Below are 20,083 nucleotides of genomic sequence, written 5' to 3'. Positions count from 1 at the left end.
CCAATTGCACTCGCCAGCCGCGTCGGCAAACTCATGGAAAGAATGCTGCTCACATGCGTGGAAAGGTACTTGGAGCGATATCAGATTTATCCAACCTTCATGTCTGGGTTCCGACGGGGCCGCTCTTCTATCGACAACGTGGTTGACCTTGTAACGTCGGTGCACCACAGCAAAAGTTTGAAAAGATTGACCGTGGCATTGTTTTTGGATATCAAGGGCGCGTACGACAACGTAACGCATCAGGCCATTTTGGACGCAATGGAAGCTGCTGAGATCGGAGGCCGCACGTTCAGCTGGATACGCAGCTATTTATCAGAGAGGTCGTTTTTTGTCCTGACTGCGGACGGACCAACGTCCTTACACCGAAAATCGCGCGGAGTCCCTCAGGGTGGAGCGCTGAGCCCAGTTCTCTTCAACCTTACTCTTATCGGCCTGGTCGACGTATTGCCACAATCTGCTCAGATCTCGGTATATGCAGACGACATCTGTATTTGGGCATCAGGGGTGACCCGTCCTCAAGTTCGTGCAACACTTCAAAAAGCGGCATCGATATTGACATCTTATCTTCGCTTGCAGGGCCTGAACATTTCGACCGAAAAGTGTTCACTTGTGGCGTTCACACGCAAAATAATGTCACGTTACACCATTCGCATCAATGGCGAAGCCATTCCCTATGAGAGAAGCCACAGATTCCTTGGTGTTGTCATCGACAGGAACCTCTCGTGGAGTCCACATATCTACGACATGAGAAAGAGACTAGTTTCAATTGTCCACGTCCTCTCCTTCCTCGGGGGAAAGTCCTGGGGCGCATCAGTGCGCTCGATGCTACAACTGTACCGTTCCCTATTTCTGGGCTACATGCGGTACAGCCTTCCGATATTCAGTTCTATTAGAAAAACAAATATCAAGACTCTTCAAAGTGTGCAAGCGCAAGCTCTCCGTATCTGTCTTGGACTGCCTAAATGTGCATCAACAGCAGCAACTGTTCTTATTGCCCGGGAACATCCTGTTACTACATACATTGCTGTTGACACCATGAGAGCACATATTCGGCACCTCACACGGGTTCCCTGTCATCACCTCTCAACACTCCCAATAATTAGGCCGCGTACTGCATTCGCCAAAGTCACTGAAGCCCATCGCGCATATCTTCTATCGCAGTTCACCGCTGCGTCAAGACCGAGCTCACCCTTATGGAGTCTTCATGAACCTCGGGTTCACCTCTATATTCCTGGCATTGCAAAGAAAGCTGGGGTATCACTGCTTGCTCTCAAACAACTAACATTGAATCACCTGCATTCTTACCACAGTCACCCCATACATATTTACACAGATGGATCAGTTCACTCGACCAGTTCTGCGGGGTCGGTGGTGATACCGGCCAGATCCATCTTCATGAAAGTGAAGACGACCTATCAAACATCTTCAACTGATGCGGAACTCGCAGCCTTACGGGCTGCGGTAGAGTTCATCAGTCAAAAACCTCCACATGACTGGACGGTTTTCACCGACTCTAAAGCGGCCTTTCAAGCCCTGCAAGCTGCGATATGCCGTGGGTCGCAGGAGCAACTTTTTGCTGAGATCCGTCTACGGTACCACGGCGCCGTTTCCAAAGGTCATGACATCATTTTTCAATGGCTGCCAGGACACTGTGGTATTAACGGTAATCACCAGGCCGATGCGGCTGCGCGTTCTGCTCACAACGACGGACTTCCAGTGAGGATCCCAATATCGAGACCTGACGCCGAGTGTGGGCTTCGCCCTTTGGCGCTGGAGCTCACACTTTCAGCGCGGAACACGGGAGAATTTTGCAACCTCCGCCTCAAGGCACTGTACCCTGAACTTCGTCTTCTACGTAACTTAGAACGTCGCGACGCAACACTTTTATGCCGTTTATGGATCAGTGTTGCATTTACCAATTACTATGCTTTCCGGATGGTGATGGCCGACAGCCCTGCCTGTGAGAGCTGTGGTTGTGAGGAGACCATCGCTCATCTTCTCTGTGAGTGCCCTACATTTGCGAGTGCAAGATATATACTGTGTTGTGCCCTGGACCACCTCGATCCTCGCCCATTAACAGAGCAAAAGATCCTCGGTCAGTGGCCACAGCAGTCGACTGCCCTTAAGGCATACAAGGCACTCTTTGCCTACTTGAGAGCGACTGGATTGAGTGACAAATTTTGCCAGCGTTGTGCGTGTGTGTTATGCCTTTTTTCCCTTCTCTCTTCCTCCTTTTAGTCCCCTAATCCCTCTTCCCCAGTGCAGGTAGCCAACCGGAACCCCTTTCTGGTTAACATCCCTGCCTTTCCCTCCTATCTATCTATCTATCTATCTATCTATCTATCTATCTATCTATCTATCTATCTATCTATCTATCTATCTATCTATCTATCTATCTATCTATCTATCTATCTATCTATCTATCTATCTATCTATCTATCTATCTATCTATCTATCTATCTATCTATCTATCTATCTATCTATCTATCTATCTATCTATCTATCTATCTATCTATCTATCTATCTATCTATCTATCTATCTATCTGTCTGTCTGTCTGTCTGTCTGTCTGTCTGTCTGTCTGTCTGTCTATCTGTCTGTCTGTCTGTCTGTCTGTCTATCTATCTGTCTGTCTGTCTGTCTATCTGTCTGTCTGTCTGTCTATCTATCTGTCTATCTGTCTGTCTGTCTGTCTGTCTGTCTGTCTATCTATCTATCTATCTATCTATCTATCTATCTATCTATCTATCTATCTATCTATCTATCTATCTGTCTGTCTGTCTGTCTGTCTGTCTGTCTGTCTGTCTGTCTGTCTGTCTGTCTGTCTGTCTGTCTGTCTGTCTGTCTGTCTGTCTGTCTGTCTGTCTGTCTGTCTGTCTGTCTGTCTGTCTGTCTGTCTGTCTGTCTGTCTGTCTATCTATCTGTCTGTCTATCTATCTATCTATCTATCTATCTATCTATCTATCTATCTATCTATCTATCTATCTATCTATCTATCTATCTATCTATCTATCTATCTATCTATCTATCTATCTATCTATCTATCTATCTATCTATCTATCTATCTATCTATCTATCTATCTATCTATCTATCTATCTATCTATCTATCTATCTATCTATCTATCTATCTATCTATCTATCTATCTATCTATCTATCTATCTATCTATCTATCTATCTATCTATCTATCTATCTATCTATCTATCTATCTATCTATCTATCTATCTATCTATCTATCTATCTATCTATCTATCTATCTATCTATCTATCTATCTATCTATCTATCTATCTATCTATCTATCTATCTATCTATCTATCTATCTATCTATCTATCTATCTATCTATCTATCTATCTATCTATCTATCTATCTATCTATCTATCTATCTATCTATCTATCTATCTATCTATCTATCTATCTATAAGACGTAATGATTCTGAGCACCTCTTCAGCGTCGCAAGGTGCCAGATATATCGTTGATGTCACGGAATGTTGCATTTAGCTCTTGAACCCAGTATCGCTGCTCCTCGTGAGATGGAAGTCACACGAGGAAAGAAAATTGGAAATTAAATTCGTGCCGCTACATTCGAAGTCATTAACATTGAACGAAATTTTGGCACGATGAGGTTTAGTATAGAGTTTAGTGTTCTGAAAACGTTCCATATCTTCGTCGAGTCAGTTGCATGTGCAGCGTCAGAAAATTTCGTATTAAAGTGCTGTTCTTTGGTCTTTCGTAGGTCTGAATTCAGTTTGTTCCTCTCTTCAAAGTCCTCCTTTACTCGTGTTTGCAGGATGTGCGCAAAAGCTTATCATTTTGCTTTATTCTTTTGTACAGGTCTTTTGACACCTACGGTTTTAAGGCAAAAGCCTTTAACGGTTCATACTCGCGGCGACCGTCCGTCCGTTACATCCTGAAACAGTGCAAGCTGTGACCCTCACCCAGACTTGCGCACACCCTCATCGCCCCTCGCCGGCAGATGGTGGCGCCGAAGAGCATGCGCAGCTAGGCATAGCAACAGTGACGTCACCTGCACCGGCAGGCGGAGCGAGTACGCGCTGCGACGGCGCTCCTTCGCCAGACGTGTCGTTGCAGTCGAGTGAGTCGGATGGCTCCCAAGCGGCCCCGTGATTCCGCACCAAGCGGACAAGCGCAGGAAGGCGGATTCCCCCAACACCAAACGGCAGAAGATCAATTAACAAATGAATGGCCACAGGCTTTCGCCGAACACCCTTTAGAATTTCCAAAGTGTCCTCCTGATTTTTATAGACTTTTTAGGGGTAGAATCAATTTCCGGAGAAGCAGCATTTTTATTTTTTTATTTATTGATACCTCAAAGACCCCATTACGGTGTATTACATGATGGGTGGGCGCGGAGTATGGCAATAAGGGTTACAGGTGATTTTACCGGAGATTTTTGATGGTGGTCTTGAATTGACGCTGGTTTGTTAGCAGTCTTAAATTGCGGCTAAGAAAAGATCGTAGGCTGTGTTGGAATAATTCTCCTGAGACACATTTTGAAAACTCCGAATCATGATTAAATGGCAGAAACTACCAATGTTAGCATCACCCATCCTGCGGTATCGCTGCGTCATATTGTTTTGTTCGCGCTGACAGTAGCCTTCGGCAAAAAACAAAATCAAAAAGTAGATAGGTGATCACAGGAACAGACACCAAATATTACATGATCTACTTCGTAGTTCGTTACGCAAGTGTCCAGAACCGTATGCGAAATGTTAGGTTACCTAGTAGGCAATTTTATAACATTATGGAAGCAATGAACATGGAGCAAATCCGATAGATTTGCACTGTATTCACTGGGTGAGAGAAGGTATACATAATATGAAATCACACTGGAAAACCAACCTCCGATTTGTAGTGTTTACAATATATAGCAAATTATCTAGAAAATGCAAAAAGTCACAAACAGCTGCGAATGGAGGACGGTACACAACTGCGAAAATTACAATTATTGATCTGGCTACTAAACACTGTTGAAGGTGGGGATCGGGGTCGCTTCTCGACACAACCTCGGTCAAGATGACGCCAGCTCCGTCCAGGACAGGAGTGCCGCTGAGTGAAGGATTCGTTAGTGGAGAAAGAAGACTTGGTGTATTTTACATATTTACAAGCTTTTGAGTTCTGAAGTGAGCTCCTGCAACTGCATCTGCAGTCCAGTTTTATACACTGCGTCTTCCCTAGATTCCCCAGGTAGGGGACGCCATTGCCGTAGTGGGCGTGGACAAAACTTTCACTATCACACACAGACACCTCCGCACACATGGGCACGCCCCTGGAATAAGTTGAGTCCGAGGGAAAGAGGTATGCGGCCAGGACCCCTTCGAGCTGGCAGGAGACGTCAGGTGGTTCGCCCGCTCTCCGCCGGTCGGTGAACTTCGAAGAAACCGAGGCGCAGCCCCGTCGGGAGATAATCCCCAGTGGTTCTGCCATTAGCGATGGCCGGCGAAGCCTGCAGACAAGCCACTGTGGCGATCCATTCCCACGCTGGTGCTGTGCCCGTGAGGCCAGGGGTAGTCGGGTCGGTGGAGGCGTCGGGGAAAATCGGAAGACAGCCGGAACCACTTCGCGGCCCGTGGCAGCGACTCCTTAAAGGGATTTTCGCAGAACCCTGCTCCCCGCTTGTCCCACGCAGCAACGACCGGGCGAGCGCGGTAAATGCACCCTGCAGGCACCAGGCGAGAGATTCTGTCTTGGTGGCAATCCTCGAGACATGCTGGCGCCAATCCTAATACCAGCTGGTGGCCATTCCTAATAACTCCTCCGCGGCCAGGAAAATCTCGTTCGGCCAGTGGTAGCAATCCCTTGCCGATGTGAGATGGGCTGGTCTTGGGAATGGGATGACCGGTTATCTTCTGCGACCACCAAAACAACTCCCAAACCTCCCACAATGGCAAACAGCGGCCGGTTCGGCCCCAGCAACAAGGCTCCACACGACGCGAAAGCACCCAGTCTGTACCCCTGATCCACCAGGCTTACCCGAACAGATAAGGTAATAACATAACGAATTCCGACTCCGAGTGGTTCCGCCATCTAAGTCAACGTATCATGGATATTTGGGCCACAACAAAGTCAGAGCCGTGCATGAAATGGATCGAAGTAGATAACTAAACTTGGAAAAAAAACTTGAAAAAAAAAAACATACATACGTCCGCTAGTAATACACACACACACACACTCATAAAAGCTGGAGGACCCTTTTCACCTTAAGCACTTCAGAATAGCCTGCTTAAACCATCGGCATTGCCATTCATTTTCCCTTTCTTATACCTCACAGAGAAGTTGTAATCCTGAAGGATGAGTCTCCACCGCAGCAAGCGTCCGTTCTTTTGAGACATCTGCCTCAGCCACGTGAGTGGGCAGTGATTGATCAAACGAATTTTGATCCGTATAGGTAGCATGACAGTTTTTGTGCTGCCCAGACTAAGCATGCGCATTCTTTTTCTGAGGCGCTGTAAGCTTCCTCCCTTAGCGTCAGTTTCCGGCTTGCGTACAGGATGGGATGCTCTTCGTTGTCTTTTCCGACCTGACTCAATACAACGCCCATCCGTCTCCAAGATCTGCCGTTGACGTGGTAACACTCGATAAGCTTTTGACCTGATTGGTTCGGAGGAGGTCAGCTCGATCTCGTGAGTGATCAGGTCAGTTTTCCCTGGCCGACTGCTAAACATCGCTTTGAATTCCCCCAAAAGACCCTTAAGTTCATCTACCTGTTCCTCGTTCAGAACATCAGCCCTCGCAGAGCGCGCAAGAATGTCCTGGACGCTGCAATCCGCATCGCGGTCTGTTGCTAACTCAGGTAGATCAGCCTGTACTTCCTCGGGTGCGTTTAACATCATATTTACCACCTCCTCCCTGCCTAAATAAGGTTTCATCAAATTGCAGTGGTAGATGGTAACCTCATTTCTCTTGCCGGGTTTTTCAGGACGTAGTTTGTTTCTGACAGCCTGTGCTGAACTTCCACCGGACCCTCCCACTGCACTTCCATTTTGTTTTTCCTGGATGGTCGCAAAATCATAACCTTATCGCCCGTCTGAAATGTTCGTTGTCTTGCGTTTCGATCGTAATAGACTTTTGCCCCCTGCTGTGCCGCTTTCAAGTTTTCTTCTACTAGGGTACGCGTAGAACTTAGACGGTCGAGCAATTCTAACACGTAACTCACGACAGTTTGGCTTTCTCCTGTTCCCTCCCAGAATTCTCGCAAAATCCGGAACGGAGAACGTAGGGCTCTCCCATACACAAGTTCAGCCGGGGTGAATCCGGTCGCTGCCGGCAAACAGCTGCGCTGCGTTGCCGGCAAACAGCTCTCCCAGTCTTTTTTCCGTTCATAGCACAACGCGCGCAGAACCCTTTTGAGCACGGAGTGCATTTTCTCGACACTGTTCGACTGGGGATGATATACCGAACTGTGTATTAACTTTATACCGCACCTCTTCAAAAAGGTGGTGGTTAAGGCGCTGGTGAACACGGTTCCCTGATCCGCCTGAATCTCCGCGGGAAAACCGATTCGTGCAAATGTGCTGAGCAAAGCGTTCACTATCTCTGTAGAGCTTAGTTCTTTGTGGGGGACTGCTTCGGAGAATTTCGTTGCTGGACACAGCATGGTAAGGAGATATTTGTATTCCGATTTAGACTGCGGTAGGGGTCCTACCGTGTCAATCACTAACCGCCGAAAAGGCTCTGTGATCAGTGGGACCAATTTCAGGGGAGCCTTCCATTTGTCTCCTGGTTTCCCGACTCGTTGACATGCGTCACACGACTTCACGTACCGCTCCACGTCTTTGAAGCACCCTGGCCAGTAGTACTCCATTAAAAGTCGCTCTTTCGTTTTCTTGATCCCCAAGTGTCCCGACCAGCTGTTCCCATGACACAATCTCAAAAGGTCCGCCCGGTATTTTTCCGGAATCACCAGCTGATCAAACGTCTTGCCTTTGCGATCTCTGTAGTGCCTGTACAGCAGTCCGCCTTTTTCGAGTATCGTGATGTTACTCCTCGCTATGCCCTTTTCCGCGGTAGCATGCAGGCGCCTCAAACTAGGGTCATTCTTTTGCTCTGCTTTCAGCATATCCCTGTCTATTTTCAATAGCCGCTCAAAACTGCGCGAAGTCGGGGCCAATATTGACGCTCCGACAGGCTCTATTTCCTGCGGTTCGCTTGGCGCCGCAGCTGCGTCGATGTCACCTGATCTAGCGACAACCTCGACCCCTTGTTCAGCCACTAGGTTTGGCTCTATGATTTCAGGTTCTGCTCCGATTTCTGCTTCTCCCTGTCCCAGGTCCTGTGTTAACTGAGCGGCGAGCTGGCGGGTTTTAGAGCGTTTAGTGCCTGCACTTTTCCTTCTCCAAAGATCTGCCCTCGCTCACGCAACAGCCGGTCAGACCGGTTTGAGAACAGATAAGGACATTCCAGCGGAACTGTTTTCGAGACGGCTGCCTGCGTCACCAGCGACTCCTTAAAGGGATTTTCCCAGAACCCTGCTCCCCGCTTGTCCCACGCAGCAACGACCGGGCGAGCGCGGTAAATGCACCCCGCAGACACCTGGCGAGAGATTCTGTCTTGGTGGCAATCCTCGAGACATGCTGGCGCCAATCCTAATACCAGCTGGCGGCCATTCCTAATAACACTGAACGTGAGGCAGACTAAAAGTTAATTAATCGAGTACTGCGTAGGTCATACGCGGCACAAAATAATGTGCTACGCCAACCCCTCATCCCTTGTCGCAATGAAGGGAAACACAGTGACAACTAGGTGCACAGTTCATGTCGCTATCGGCGTTAAACGAGGTTTCTGAGAAGGCAATGACGTCGCAGTTGATTTTCAAGGCATTGAAAAATTCGGTGACAACCTCAAGCAGTTTCCTAAACGTCTAGGATTCAGATTAAAAAAGGATAACTTGTTCCAACCCTTGTTGCAAGAACAAGGCTTATGGTATTTCTGTTCAGTGAAAGGAATAGCCATGATCGCGGAGATTTACCAGCGCCTCCTCTGGATTTACTCTACATGTCGGAGGACTTTGGCGAGGTCGTCTCCAGAAGCTATTTTGATTACAAATGAATCCGGTTCTTTGCGGGCAGTTCTCCGTTTTTGAACCACCTCAAGCGGTGGTCATGTTCCTGAGCCGCGCACTTCGCCTGCCAGTACAGTTTCCGGTATGCCACCGCCATGTTCTCACGAAAGTCTACGCCTTTGTGTCACGCAGTGCATTTATCTTAGCGAGCCATTTGTCTTCAATAAGGCGCGAGCTTAAGCGAACACTGGAGCAATCTTATCTCTTTTTTTTTAGCCGGCAGTCTATGTATAGCTTCCACGTCGGTCTCGGCTAGCTCTGGAAGTTCAGGTTCGTTCCTTATCTTGTTTACCTCATTCAAAAAGGTTTCATTATCGGTCTGTTTCAGGCCATGTACTTCTATGTTTGTCCGGCTGTTGTATTGTTCCATGTTATTCAGTTCAACTTTGAGCCGTTTAACTTCGCTTGATATTCTTTCATCCTAAAGTTTTGACACTCTCTTTTCGATGACTGGGATGTTCTTTTTCTCCTTGATTTCCGCGAGCAATTTATCGTGCTGGTTTGAAACGTGCATAATCTCTTTTTAAATGCCGTTTATACGACCAACAGCTGATACCAGTTTGTCAACCTGAGCCTTCAATAGGATGAGAAAGCCAAGTTTTCGGTGAATTTCAGCAAAATCTAGATTGGCATTATTTCGCAAATTCTGCCCTTGGGTTTCCTCTATTTTAGGTCTGTAGTCAGGGCACTTCGAATTCTTACTCTGCGAGCTGCCACGAGTTTTTACGGAACTGCCTGGCAAACCAGAGCAAGTCTTTAGATGACATCGTTGTTTGCAGGTCTGGGATTAGAATCGACCCCTCATCTTATTCTGCGGGTTTTTCAAATGAGAGTTTGGTAGTTTGGTGGACCATTGGGCATAGCTGCAAACATATGTTTAAATACCAAGAACAAAAGCAGACAACTCCGACGCTCAGTAGCAGTGAGAGCCTAACAGCGATACGCAGAGTAAATCACTACCAACCTGTAATGAAGTAGAAAGAAGCCGGACAAAGGACTTTCCCTCATCGCTGCTGTTGAAACATCATGCCTACGTTGTCTTAGACTGGAGAAAAGTTTTCGGCTTGATACCGCCCATCAGTCTGCGCATCTTCGATGAGCGCGCTTAAATGGCGGCATGCGTTCGAACATCAGGTACATTTCCTTTCGACACTATCTCCTTACAGTATTATGCAGCCTCCCGTTGAAACCCAGTGGGTCTGGTGACGTAGACTTGGTAGGAAAATCTAAGAATATCCTACATGATTAAGAATGGCCACGGGAACCACAATACTCGAGCAACACAACTTTTTCGAAGAATGTCCATGAACATGCATGTTTGTAGCTGCGACTATAAGTGGGTATCCGCCAAATCAGAAATTTATTGGTCAAGTACGTACAATAGCCGAATACAAGTAGACTTCACCCCACCCTCAGTCCCTGCTCAGGTAAAACGAAACAAAAGCAGTAAAGAAAGCGGGAAGTATAGCTCACGTTACAGCGTACGTTATGTAAAAGCTTTGAACATTTCAGGCCATTTCTGCCACAGAGTCATCGCTACGCCAGGTGATAGTTGGCTTTAATTACACGCAGGTGCGTCCGGCCTTGGATACGTGCAAGAGGGGAGCATCGAGGAGGAGGAAGCACTGAGAGCAGTCCGCAACGCTATTCAATGGGGGGTGAACTACTTCGACACGGCTCCCTGGTACGGCCAAGGAAGGTCCGAGACGGTCCTGGGCAAGGTATGCGGCAGAAGCGTTTCTGACAAACGTTTGGCGGCTAATGTCGTGCTTGATGCAAGCAGATCTTTTGCAGAGGCAAGCAGAACTAAATAACCGCTTTAAGGGCACAGCTGTAGCGGCGGCAGTTTGTCGCTTCGTGGATGACTATCTTGTTTTGCTCACCTGTGACCCCGAGGCTTTCACCAGGGAAGTGTCTCAAGCTCGTGGTGCTTTTTCTGATGTTCTTGCTCCTCTGGATGTAACCCATGAGGTTCCTGTAAATGACACAATCAGATTCCTAGACTTGAGCCTGCAGTTTTCTCCTTGCAGTGTGTGCTGGTCTTTCGAGCCTAGGGATAATAAACCACGGCTACCATACAGTTCCTCGCACTCGAGGCTTATTAAAAGAGGAATTTTCATGTCAAGCTTGAGGAGGGCACTTACTAAATACTCTCTACATCAAACCGAACGCAGTTTTAGCAACCAGGTGGACAGGATAACTGCTTGTGGCTATCCACTTCACGTTCTTTCATCTGCGGCCGCAGTGTTGTTGAAGAAATTGAAATGCTCCCCCAGTCCTGAATGCGAATCAAGATAGCGAGTAGTAGTCATTCCGTATATTCACAAGATCTCGCATAATTTGACAAGTGCTGAAAAGAGTAGGAGTGGGGATGTTGTTTTTTCGGCCCCCGATAAGTTATCAAGCTTGTGCATGCGTGTCACCAACCCAGGGAAAACTACCCCCGATTGCCCCAACAATCATAAGTGCAAATTTGTGACGTGTCAAAAAATGTGTATTCCATTCCTGTCCCTTTTAACAGGTTGTATATTGGTTAGACAGGACAATGCTTAAATGCTAGGCTCAGGCAGCATCGTAACAATGTTGATAATGCAGATTCCCGCAACCTTTGTAACCATTGTCATGATTGCAAGTGCATCCCACAGTTCGAAATGTGCCGAGTTGCTGCAAGGAACAAAGATCAGCTGTGTCGCGAAATAATCGAGGTCACAAATATCAAGAAGTACGGCGATTCCTGTGTAAGTGCTCTGTCGGTATCTTTATCACAAAAAGAATTTCGCTTCCTGAATTCCACATCTTAGCTTGTGTTCTCTTGCAGGGATCCGCGCGCATTAATGTGCTCTTTGAGGTGGTGTCTATTTTGGTGCCAAAATGTGTTTATGCGCACAGCGTGCCAAACAAAATCAGTTGTTAGTCCAGCGCTGTGTCGTCCGTTCCCTCCTTTCCTCTGCTGTCTTCTTAGGCCTTGGGCCTTGCGCTGTTTCACGGATATCATGCATAACAATAAGCAAATCAGTTTGTGCATTCAAGCTTAACAGCTGCACCACTGCGCCAGGAGTGGTATGTGACCCCCCAAGGATCTATGAGCGCAAAGCAAAGAATGGCCAACTGCACATTCAGCCATTATCGCTATGCGAGCAACCTCCATCTGTGAACAATGGATCCGAACACCGGAGCCGAAGTGAAGAGAGAGAGAATAAATATTTATTGCGTAAAAAGAGACCGGAGCGGATTGTGGGTGGGTTCCTCAGTCCACGACTCCTGTGGCTTCCTCCGACGCTTTGGCGACGGCGACTAGCGTCTCCTTGTCTTCCAGGGTCCCGCTCGCCAGCGTCACCTCCCACTGCTCCAGCGCCGCGTTGTGCGGCTTTAAGTGGTTGCGTTTAGCTGTGCATGCCCATGTAATGCGTGTGAATGAAGCAATGCCGCCACACCAAGGGCATGTATCTGCATTTAATTTTGGCTGAATGCTGTGTAGGTGGTGGAGATTGGGGAAAGTAAGTGCTTGTATACGTCTTAGGTGGCAGGAGTCCGGCGCAGAAAGTTGCTTATGTGGAGGGGGTAGGGACTCCGATCTCCGAGGGCACTGCACAACGAAACGAAGTGAGGCCACCTAATTCTCATTTGGCCTAACTACGCAAACGACCGTCAATTTTTTCCATGCACTCTACCACGCCAACACCCCCTATTCGCGTTCATACATCGCACCAGGTCGAGTGTCTGTCAGGGATACAAAACAAAGTGAACAAAGGCTGAGGGAGAGTCTCAGCAAACTGAGCAGGTGGCTAATGGAGGCTCCCTCTCAATCCTAGTTCTTTGTGTGTGTGTGTGTGTGTGTGTGTGTGTGTGTGTGTGTGTGTGTGTGTGTGTGTGTGTGTGTGTGTGTGTGTGTGTGTGTGTGTGTGTGTGTGTGTGTGTGTGTGTGTGTGTGTGTGTGTGTGTGTGTGTGTGTGTGTGTGTGTGTGTGTGTGTGTGTGTGTGTGTGTGTGTGTGTGTGTGTGTGTGTGTGTGTGTGTGTGTGTGTGTGTGTGTGTGTGTGTGTGTGTGTGTGTGTGTGTGTGTGTGTGTGTGTGTGTGTGTGTGCGCGCGCGTGTGCGTGTGTGTTGTCAAGCATCCCATCTTCCTGCCTTCTCTCTATCCGGAATATAAGATAGGCAGGCTTCATCAAGTACGGCCCTTTATTCGGATAGAAATTAACGCGAACGCCAAGTACCAGCGGCCACTCGGCGCACATTTTTGCTCCGATTTTCGGAAAGAGAGAAAGAGAGAGAGAAAAAAACTTTTTTTGGTCCATTAAGTGTTTAGCGTTCGGTCTTCGTCTGCATCGCTGCAGACTCTTGACCTTCAAAGCAGGGTTGGGCCCCTAGTCCAGGGCTCCACTGAGTCGCGCTGCTTCGCTTGCGTGCTGCACCATTGCCCCTTGGGCGGCGAGCTCGCAGCTGGTGAGCCGGCTCGCCCACTGCTCCGCACTCGGGGTTTTGTGTTGGTGGAACGTGTAGTTTCGCTTACACTCCCAGGTTATATGGTAAAGCGTGGGGGTTGCCCCGCACCACGGGCATGTGTTCCTATACTGTGTAGGATACATCTTGCTAAGTATATGTAAGTTAATGTTCCCGTTTGCAGCCTCCGCCAACTAGCTGCTTCTTGCTGTGTTAGGTCCTTATGTGGCGGGGAGTATCTAATTCTCCTGCCTCTTTGATAGTTTAGGTATTCTGAAAATCCGATCTCCACGGTGAAGTGCTGTCCCAGGGCGTATGGCTGCTCGGCTCGGTACGTGATATCTCGAGCCAAGGTGTCTGCCCTTTCGTTTCCTTCTATCCCCATGTGTGCCGGAATCCAGATTAATTTGTGGGTTGTTGTTTTTCTGAGGTTTACTGCGTCGCGGAGGATAGCTAAGGCAGCCCTGAAGATTCTACCTTTCGTATAGTTTCTGCATGTCTGTCTCTTTTGAGTCCGTTAGGATGACCAATGCTTCGTCTTTACGATAGCCCTCATCCGCTGCCAGCGCAACAGCGACCTCCTCCGCTTCCGCTATCCTGACGCTACGTGTAGTTGCGCAGGTGATCAGATTGCCTGCGTTATCAACTACTACCGAAGCTGTCTTGTAGTAGCTTTCGCGTCTATTCCATGGATACATGGTCGCATCCGGGAAGACTGTGTTTTCTAATTTGGCTAAGTACCTCTCCACATAATCTGCCCGCGCCTGTCTCCTGGCCGCGTGGAGATTTGGGTCCATGTTTTTCGGGATGGGATTGACCTGCAGGGTTTTACGGATCTCGTCGGGTATATCGGCGGATCGATCGAGATGCCCCTTTGGGTCGCGACTCAACCTTGTCAGGAGCGCTCTTCCTGTAGCTAGTCGTGTTTCTGAGTCGTTGCAGCTGAGTTTCGCGCTGTGCTTCTGCCAGCTCTACAAAGGTGTTGCTGATTCCTAGCTGTAGCAGCTTCTCATTCGATGTGTTTCTTGGTAGGTGGAGTGCCGTCTTGTATGCCTTCCTTAGAATTGTCTCTGCCTGTTCCGTTTCGCTTTTGATCATGGGATGGTATGGCAGCGAGTAGATTACCCTACTGACTATGAGACTTCGTACTAGTTTTAGCGTGTCTTCTTTCATTCCATGTCTTCGGTTGGAGACTCTGATTATCATTCTGCCTATCTGTTCGGCTGACTTGCCGAGCAGGCAGAGTGTGTGGCTGCATTTTCTGCTTGCTTGCAGCCACATTCCTAGGACGCTTATCATGTTTTTCTTCGGAATGTTTTGCCCCTCTAGTTTCACTTCGAGCGGCGCGTCGGTGGGATGTCTTCCTACCCTCAATAGTTCGGACTTTTCTGTAGAGCAGGCTAGTCCTCTTTTCTTTACGTATCTTTCAACGCGTTTTGCTGCTCGTTGTTGCAGTTCTTGCTTTTCCCCCAGGGATCCATGGTTCACCCAGACCGTGATGTCGTCTGCGTACATCGCGTGCTGGATGCCCTGGATTCTGCTGAGTCTTCTCGCTAGGCCGATCATCACCACATTAAAGAGTATGGGCGAGATGACCGAGCCTTGGGGTGTTCCTTTGCTTGGGGTGGTGAAGACGTCACTCCTCAGCTCCCATAGTCCCACCGTGGCCGTTCTGTTGGTCAAGAAGTCTTTGACATAGTCATGGATTCTTCTCCCGCAGTTGGTGTTGTTTAGCCCCTCCATTATAGCGGCGTGGCCAACGTTGTCAAAGGCACCTTTTCTGTCGAGTGCCATGACTACGTTCTCCCCTTGTTTGGGCATTGTCTCCAGGACTTCTTCTTTAAGCGGCAGAAGTACGTCCTGCGTCGAGAGGTTCGCCCTGAAGCCGAACATGGTGTCCGGGTAGAGCCTCTTGTTGCTGGATGCGTTTCGTGACGATCCTCTTGTACAGTTTTCCCAGGCAAGAAGTGAGGGAGATTGGTCTGAGGTTCTCGATCTGCAGCTTCTTGCCTGGTTTGGGGATCATGACTACTACGGCATGCTTCCACTCAGCTGGTATCTTTCCGTCTTCCCATAGTCTGTTTAGGTAGACCGTCAACTGGTCCACCGCTTCGTCGCTTAAATTTCTTATGAGAGAGTTTCTAATTCTGTCTACTCCTGCCGCTGTGTTTTTCGTAATGGCTCTCATTTCCGCGGTGACTTCCTCTCTGGTGATGGGATTTTCCATATCTGGATTTTCTTCTCCAAGGTAGTTTCCTTCGTAACCCTTGGGCTCATCTGTGTCGTAGCAATTGGTTCTGACTTCATCGAGGAGATGCTGGTCTGTTGCTTGATATTGGTGCACTAGTCCCATTTTTTCCCCGCAAACTTTCGAGCCCTTCATAAGAGTGGCGCCGCTCGCAGGCGCTGGACGGCGTGCCCCGCGACGCGTTCCACGTGGCCAACAAGGTGGGCCGTTACGAGACCGACTGCGAGCGTATGTTTGACTTCAGCGGCCGCCGGACGCTGGACAGCGTGGCCGAGAGCCTCGACAAGATGCGCCTCGCCTACTTCGACATCGTGCAGGTAAGCGAGACACGGCTCGACTGCATGCGTGTGAGGAAAGTCCAAGGTGAACCATCTTCCAACGGAATCGGTCACTACACGAACCTGAAGCGTGTATCCCACGAAAAGATTCCTGATTTTGCTGCCCGCTCACGTGGAGAGCTTCACTGATAGCTAAACAGCCGTGTTGCTCCACCGCCATACGCGCAGCCAGACCACCACATTCCTCACAGTGCGTCGGGAGAGAAGTTACAAGAATTAACAGAGCTCTTGCTCGCTCCTAGAGAAGGCGCGCAAACCTACGTGTTTTAGTTCAACTGACCGTTATTTTCAGGGTATTAGGGATTACTGAAACTTTTTCACATCTAGTAAGACGACGTAACAATCCACCGTTTTTCACTTCACGTGAAAGGTTTCTTTCTCCGCATTTTTAAAGCGAAGGCTTTACTACTCCAGCCAGCGAGCCATTTCGGCTCGTCGTGCACTAGCCGTATGCGCGGGCCCACGAACGACCTTTAGCCGCCGTTGCATAGCAATTAACGCCGCAGGCGCGCTCCACCAGATGGCGCCGCCGTCGACGCCGCTGCCGTCGCCGCTCGCTCCACCAGATGTGCTCGTGCTCCGCTGGTGTAGAGGGAGAGGAGGTGTCGCCTCACGGAAAGTATATATATATATATATATATATATATATATATATATATATATATATATATATATATATATATATATATATATATATATATATATATATATATATATATATATATATATATATATATATATATATTGCCACGCTGCTGACTTTCTGCCGCCGCCACCTGGAGGTCGAACTGTGTTCCCGAGCGCGTGGCCGAACGTCTTCTTTGTCCAGAACGAGCGCGGCGGTGTTGGCAAACCTCGCCCGAGTGAACAGCTTTGTTCTCTGTATTTTCGCCGGTGACATTTTTGGTGGAGCCGTGCTGGGTATCATCCCATGTACGCTGACCGGGACGATAGCCCTGACGCTTCTCCCCGACGAGCAGACGCCACACCTGTCCACAAAGCGAGCCGTCTCCTGCGAGGACTGCAACCCGAATTTGAGCCACTCACGATTCCTGCTCGGGCCATGACTTCCGCCACTGGCAGCCAGACAGGTCAGTCCTTCGGCAGTGCCCCGCCGTTCGTCTTTCTTGCACCTCGGTCGCCACCATCCTTCCATGGCGACCGGTTCGAGGATGTAGAAGATTGGTTGGCCGGTTTTGACCGTGTGGCCGCGTTCAACCAATGGGACGACGAGCGAAAGCTGCTGAACGTGTACTTCGCACTGCAAGACTCGGCGAAAACGTGGTTCGAGAACCACGAGGCGTCCTTCTCTAACTGGGCAGCTTTTCGCCGCGAGGTGCTCGCCACGTTCAGTTCGAGCGAGCGAAAGGAGAATGCCGAACTTGCCCTTCGCTCCAGGTCACAGCAGTCCAACGAGAGCGTGGCCATGTTTATTGAGGACATGACCCGCCTCTTCAATCGGGCCGACCCAGCCATGCCCGAAGCTACAAAGGTGAGGCACCTTATGCGTGGGGTAAAGGAGCAGCTGTTCGCTGGCCTCATGCGCGACCCTCCGAGAACTGTCGCCGCCTTTGCCAAGGAAGCGACGACCATAGAACGTTCCTTGCAGGAACGGAGTGCCCAATACGGCCGTCAGGCAAATGTAGCGGCCGCTCAGTACTGCACGTCCTTGCCAGGCCCCGGGGATGAGGCGCTGCGAGCGCTTGTGCGGAGCATTGTCCGCGAAGAACTGCGACACCTCCACTTGAGTGCTCCGTCAGAAAGCGTACCTTCGACAGGCGATGTTCTCCGTGACGAAATCCGGCGAGCGGTGCAGCCACCCCCAGCACCCCTTTCGGAGCCGCACGTAATGTCCTACAGCGATGCCCTGCGCCGACCTGCCTCGGCGCCGCAAGCGTTTCGCCCCGTTGCCGAACAACCACCACCCCATCTTTACGTGCGTTCCATCGAGCAGCAGCAGGACCCGTGCCCTCCATTCCACAAAGCGTACGTGTGGCGAACGTCCAACGATCGTCCGCTCTGCTACCACTGCGGGGAGCCCGGCCATGTTCTGCGGAATTGCCCGTACCGGCGGATGGGTCTGAGAGGATTCCCACCGGACGCGCCTCGACCGCGCTATGGTGAAAGACCGCGGGACATAGAGGAGTACCTGAACTCTCAAGTGCCGCCCCCGACCTCACAGCGGCGACAGTCGCGATCGCCATCCCCGAGGCGCTTTGCTACGCCCAGTCGGCCCTCAACCTCCGGTCAGTTCAGAGGCACGTCCCCTCGGCGGGAAAACTGAAGACGGCGTCCTCCGGGGGTAGGGCCGCCGCCGCTGCACGAAGTCAACAGCCTCCACCCGACGATTGGACGCGACGGCAAGAGCGTCAACGACCCGATCCGACGACCTCACCGACGTGCTGCGAACGATTAGTTTCCGCTGAAATTTTAGTAACCGTCGACAGTTATGAACTGACTGCACTCGTCGATACCGGCGCTGATTTTTCTGTGATGAGCAGGGAGCTAGCCATGACACTCCGTAAGGTTCTGACGCCTTGGTGTGGACCCGTGATCCGCACTGCCGGTGGCCATGTCGTGACACCAATCGGCGTCTGCACTTGCCACATCCAAATCCGTGGTCTTACTTTCACCGGCTCCTTTGCCGTGTTAGCTGACTGTTCAAAGGACCTCATACTGGGCATGGATTTCCTTCACGAGTATGGTGCGATCATAAACCTTCAGGAACTCATGGTATCTTTTTCCGCCCAGCGAGCCGTTAACACAACCACCGAGCCCTGTAAAGTAATGTTGCGCATATGTGACGACCACATAACAATCCCTCCGCGAGCCAGCAAGTTCGTCACAGTCGAGTGTACTGACAGCACCGGCGCTCTTGGCATTGCTGAAGCGAACATGTCCCTGCTACTCGCTCGGCAAGTTTGTGTCGCCCGAGGCCTAGTAGACCTTGCCAATGGTCGTACCGAAATCTTAGTCACGAACTTTACTCGTGAACCGCAACATTTGACGAAGTCAGAAGTCGTCGCTTATTTTGACGAGCTTGGAGAGTGTACGAGGCAGTGCTCTTTATCCACCACGTCAGACCTCGCCGACGCGACGGCTACAGCCATTCCGACTGACGTGAACCCGCACCTCTCGGCCAGTCAGAAAAACTGCGTGCAAAGCCTAATCTATTCCTTCCGCGACTGTTTTGCGGAAACTTCCAAGGTCCGACAGACGCCGCTTACCAAGCATCGAATTGTCGTTGCTGACGACCAAAGACCAATTTGCCAGCGCCCTTATCGCGTGTCTTCCAAAGAACGCGATGCCATCCGCCGCCAAGTTACACAGATGCTCCAGGACGACGTCATCCAACCTTCCACGAGCCCCTGGGCATCGCCTGTTGTTCTCGTCACGAAGAAAGATGGCACCCTCAGGTTCTGCGTCGATTACAGGCGCCTGAATACCGTCACGAAAAAAGATGTGTACCCTCTGCCCCGCATTGATGATTCCCTAGACCGCCTGCGCCATGCCACCTTCTTTTCATCCCTTGACCTCCGCAGTGGGTATTGGCAAATAGAGGTCGACGAACGCGACCGAGAGAAGACCGCCTTTATTACGCCAGACGGTTTATACGAGTTTAAGGTACTCCCTTTTGGCTTGTGCTCGGCCCCTGCCACGTTCCAACGAATGATGGACACCGTGCTGTCCGGTCTGAAGTGGCAGACATGCCTCGTATATCTTGACGATGTCGTGATCTTCTCTGACACGTTTGATGAGCACCTGAAACGCTTGCGTGCTGTTTTCGAGGCCATACGTTCCGCTGGTCTCTCTCTCAAGCCAGAGAAATGTCACTTTGCATTTCAAGAGCTGAAGTTTCTTGGTCACATTGTCAGCGCACGAGGTGTTAGTCCAGATCCCGAAAAGACGGCCGCCGTAGCTGCCTTCCCTAAGCCAACAGACAAACGGAGCCTGCGTCGTTTCTTGGGCCTCTGCGC

The 20,083-nt window shown here is 49.8% G+C and overlaps 1 protein-coding gene across 2 annotated transcripts in view; it reads left to right on the top strand.

Moving 5' to 3' along the window:
- Window positions 1-20,083, top strand: part of LOC144124697 (uncharacterized) — a 61,351-nt gene that overhangs the window by 13,967 nt on the left and 27,301 nt on the right. For both annotated transcript variants that reach the window (XM_077657539.1, XM_077657538.1), the window contains exons 3-4: window positions 10,654-10,802; window positions 15,924-16,085. In XM_077657539.1, the coding sequence (XP_077513665.1) occupies window positions 10,654-10,802; window positions 15,924-16,085 (311 nt within the window). The remainder of the gene's footprint in view (window positions 1-10,653; window positions 10,803-15,923; window positions 16,086-20,083) is intronic.

Source organism: Amblyomma americanum, chromosome 3 (assembly GCF_052857255.1).
Source record: "Amblyomma americanum isolate KBUSLIRL-KWMA chromosome 3, ASM5285725v1, whole genome shotgun sequence".
Lineage (NCBI taxonomy): Eukaryota > Metazoa > Arthropoda > Arachnida > Ixodida > Ixodidae > Amblyomma > Amblyomma americanum.
Note: the sequence above shows the minus strand (reverse complement) of the source record. Positions and strands in the feature narration are given on the sequence as shown.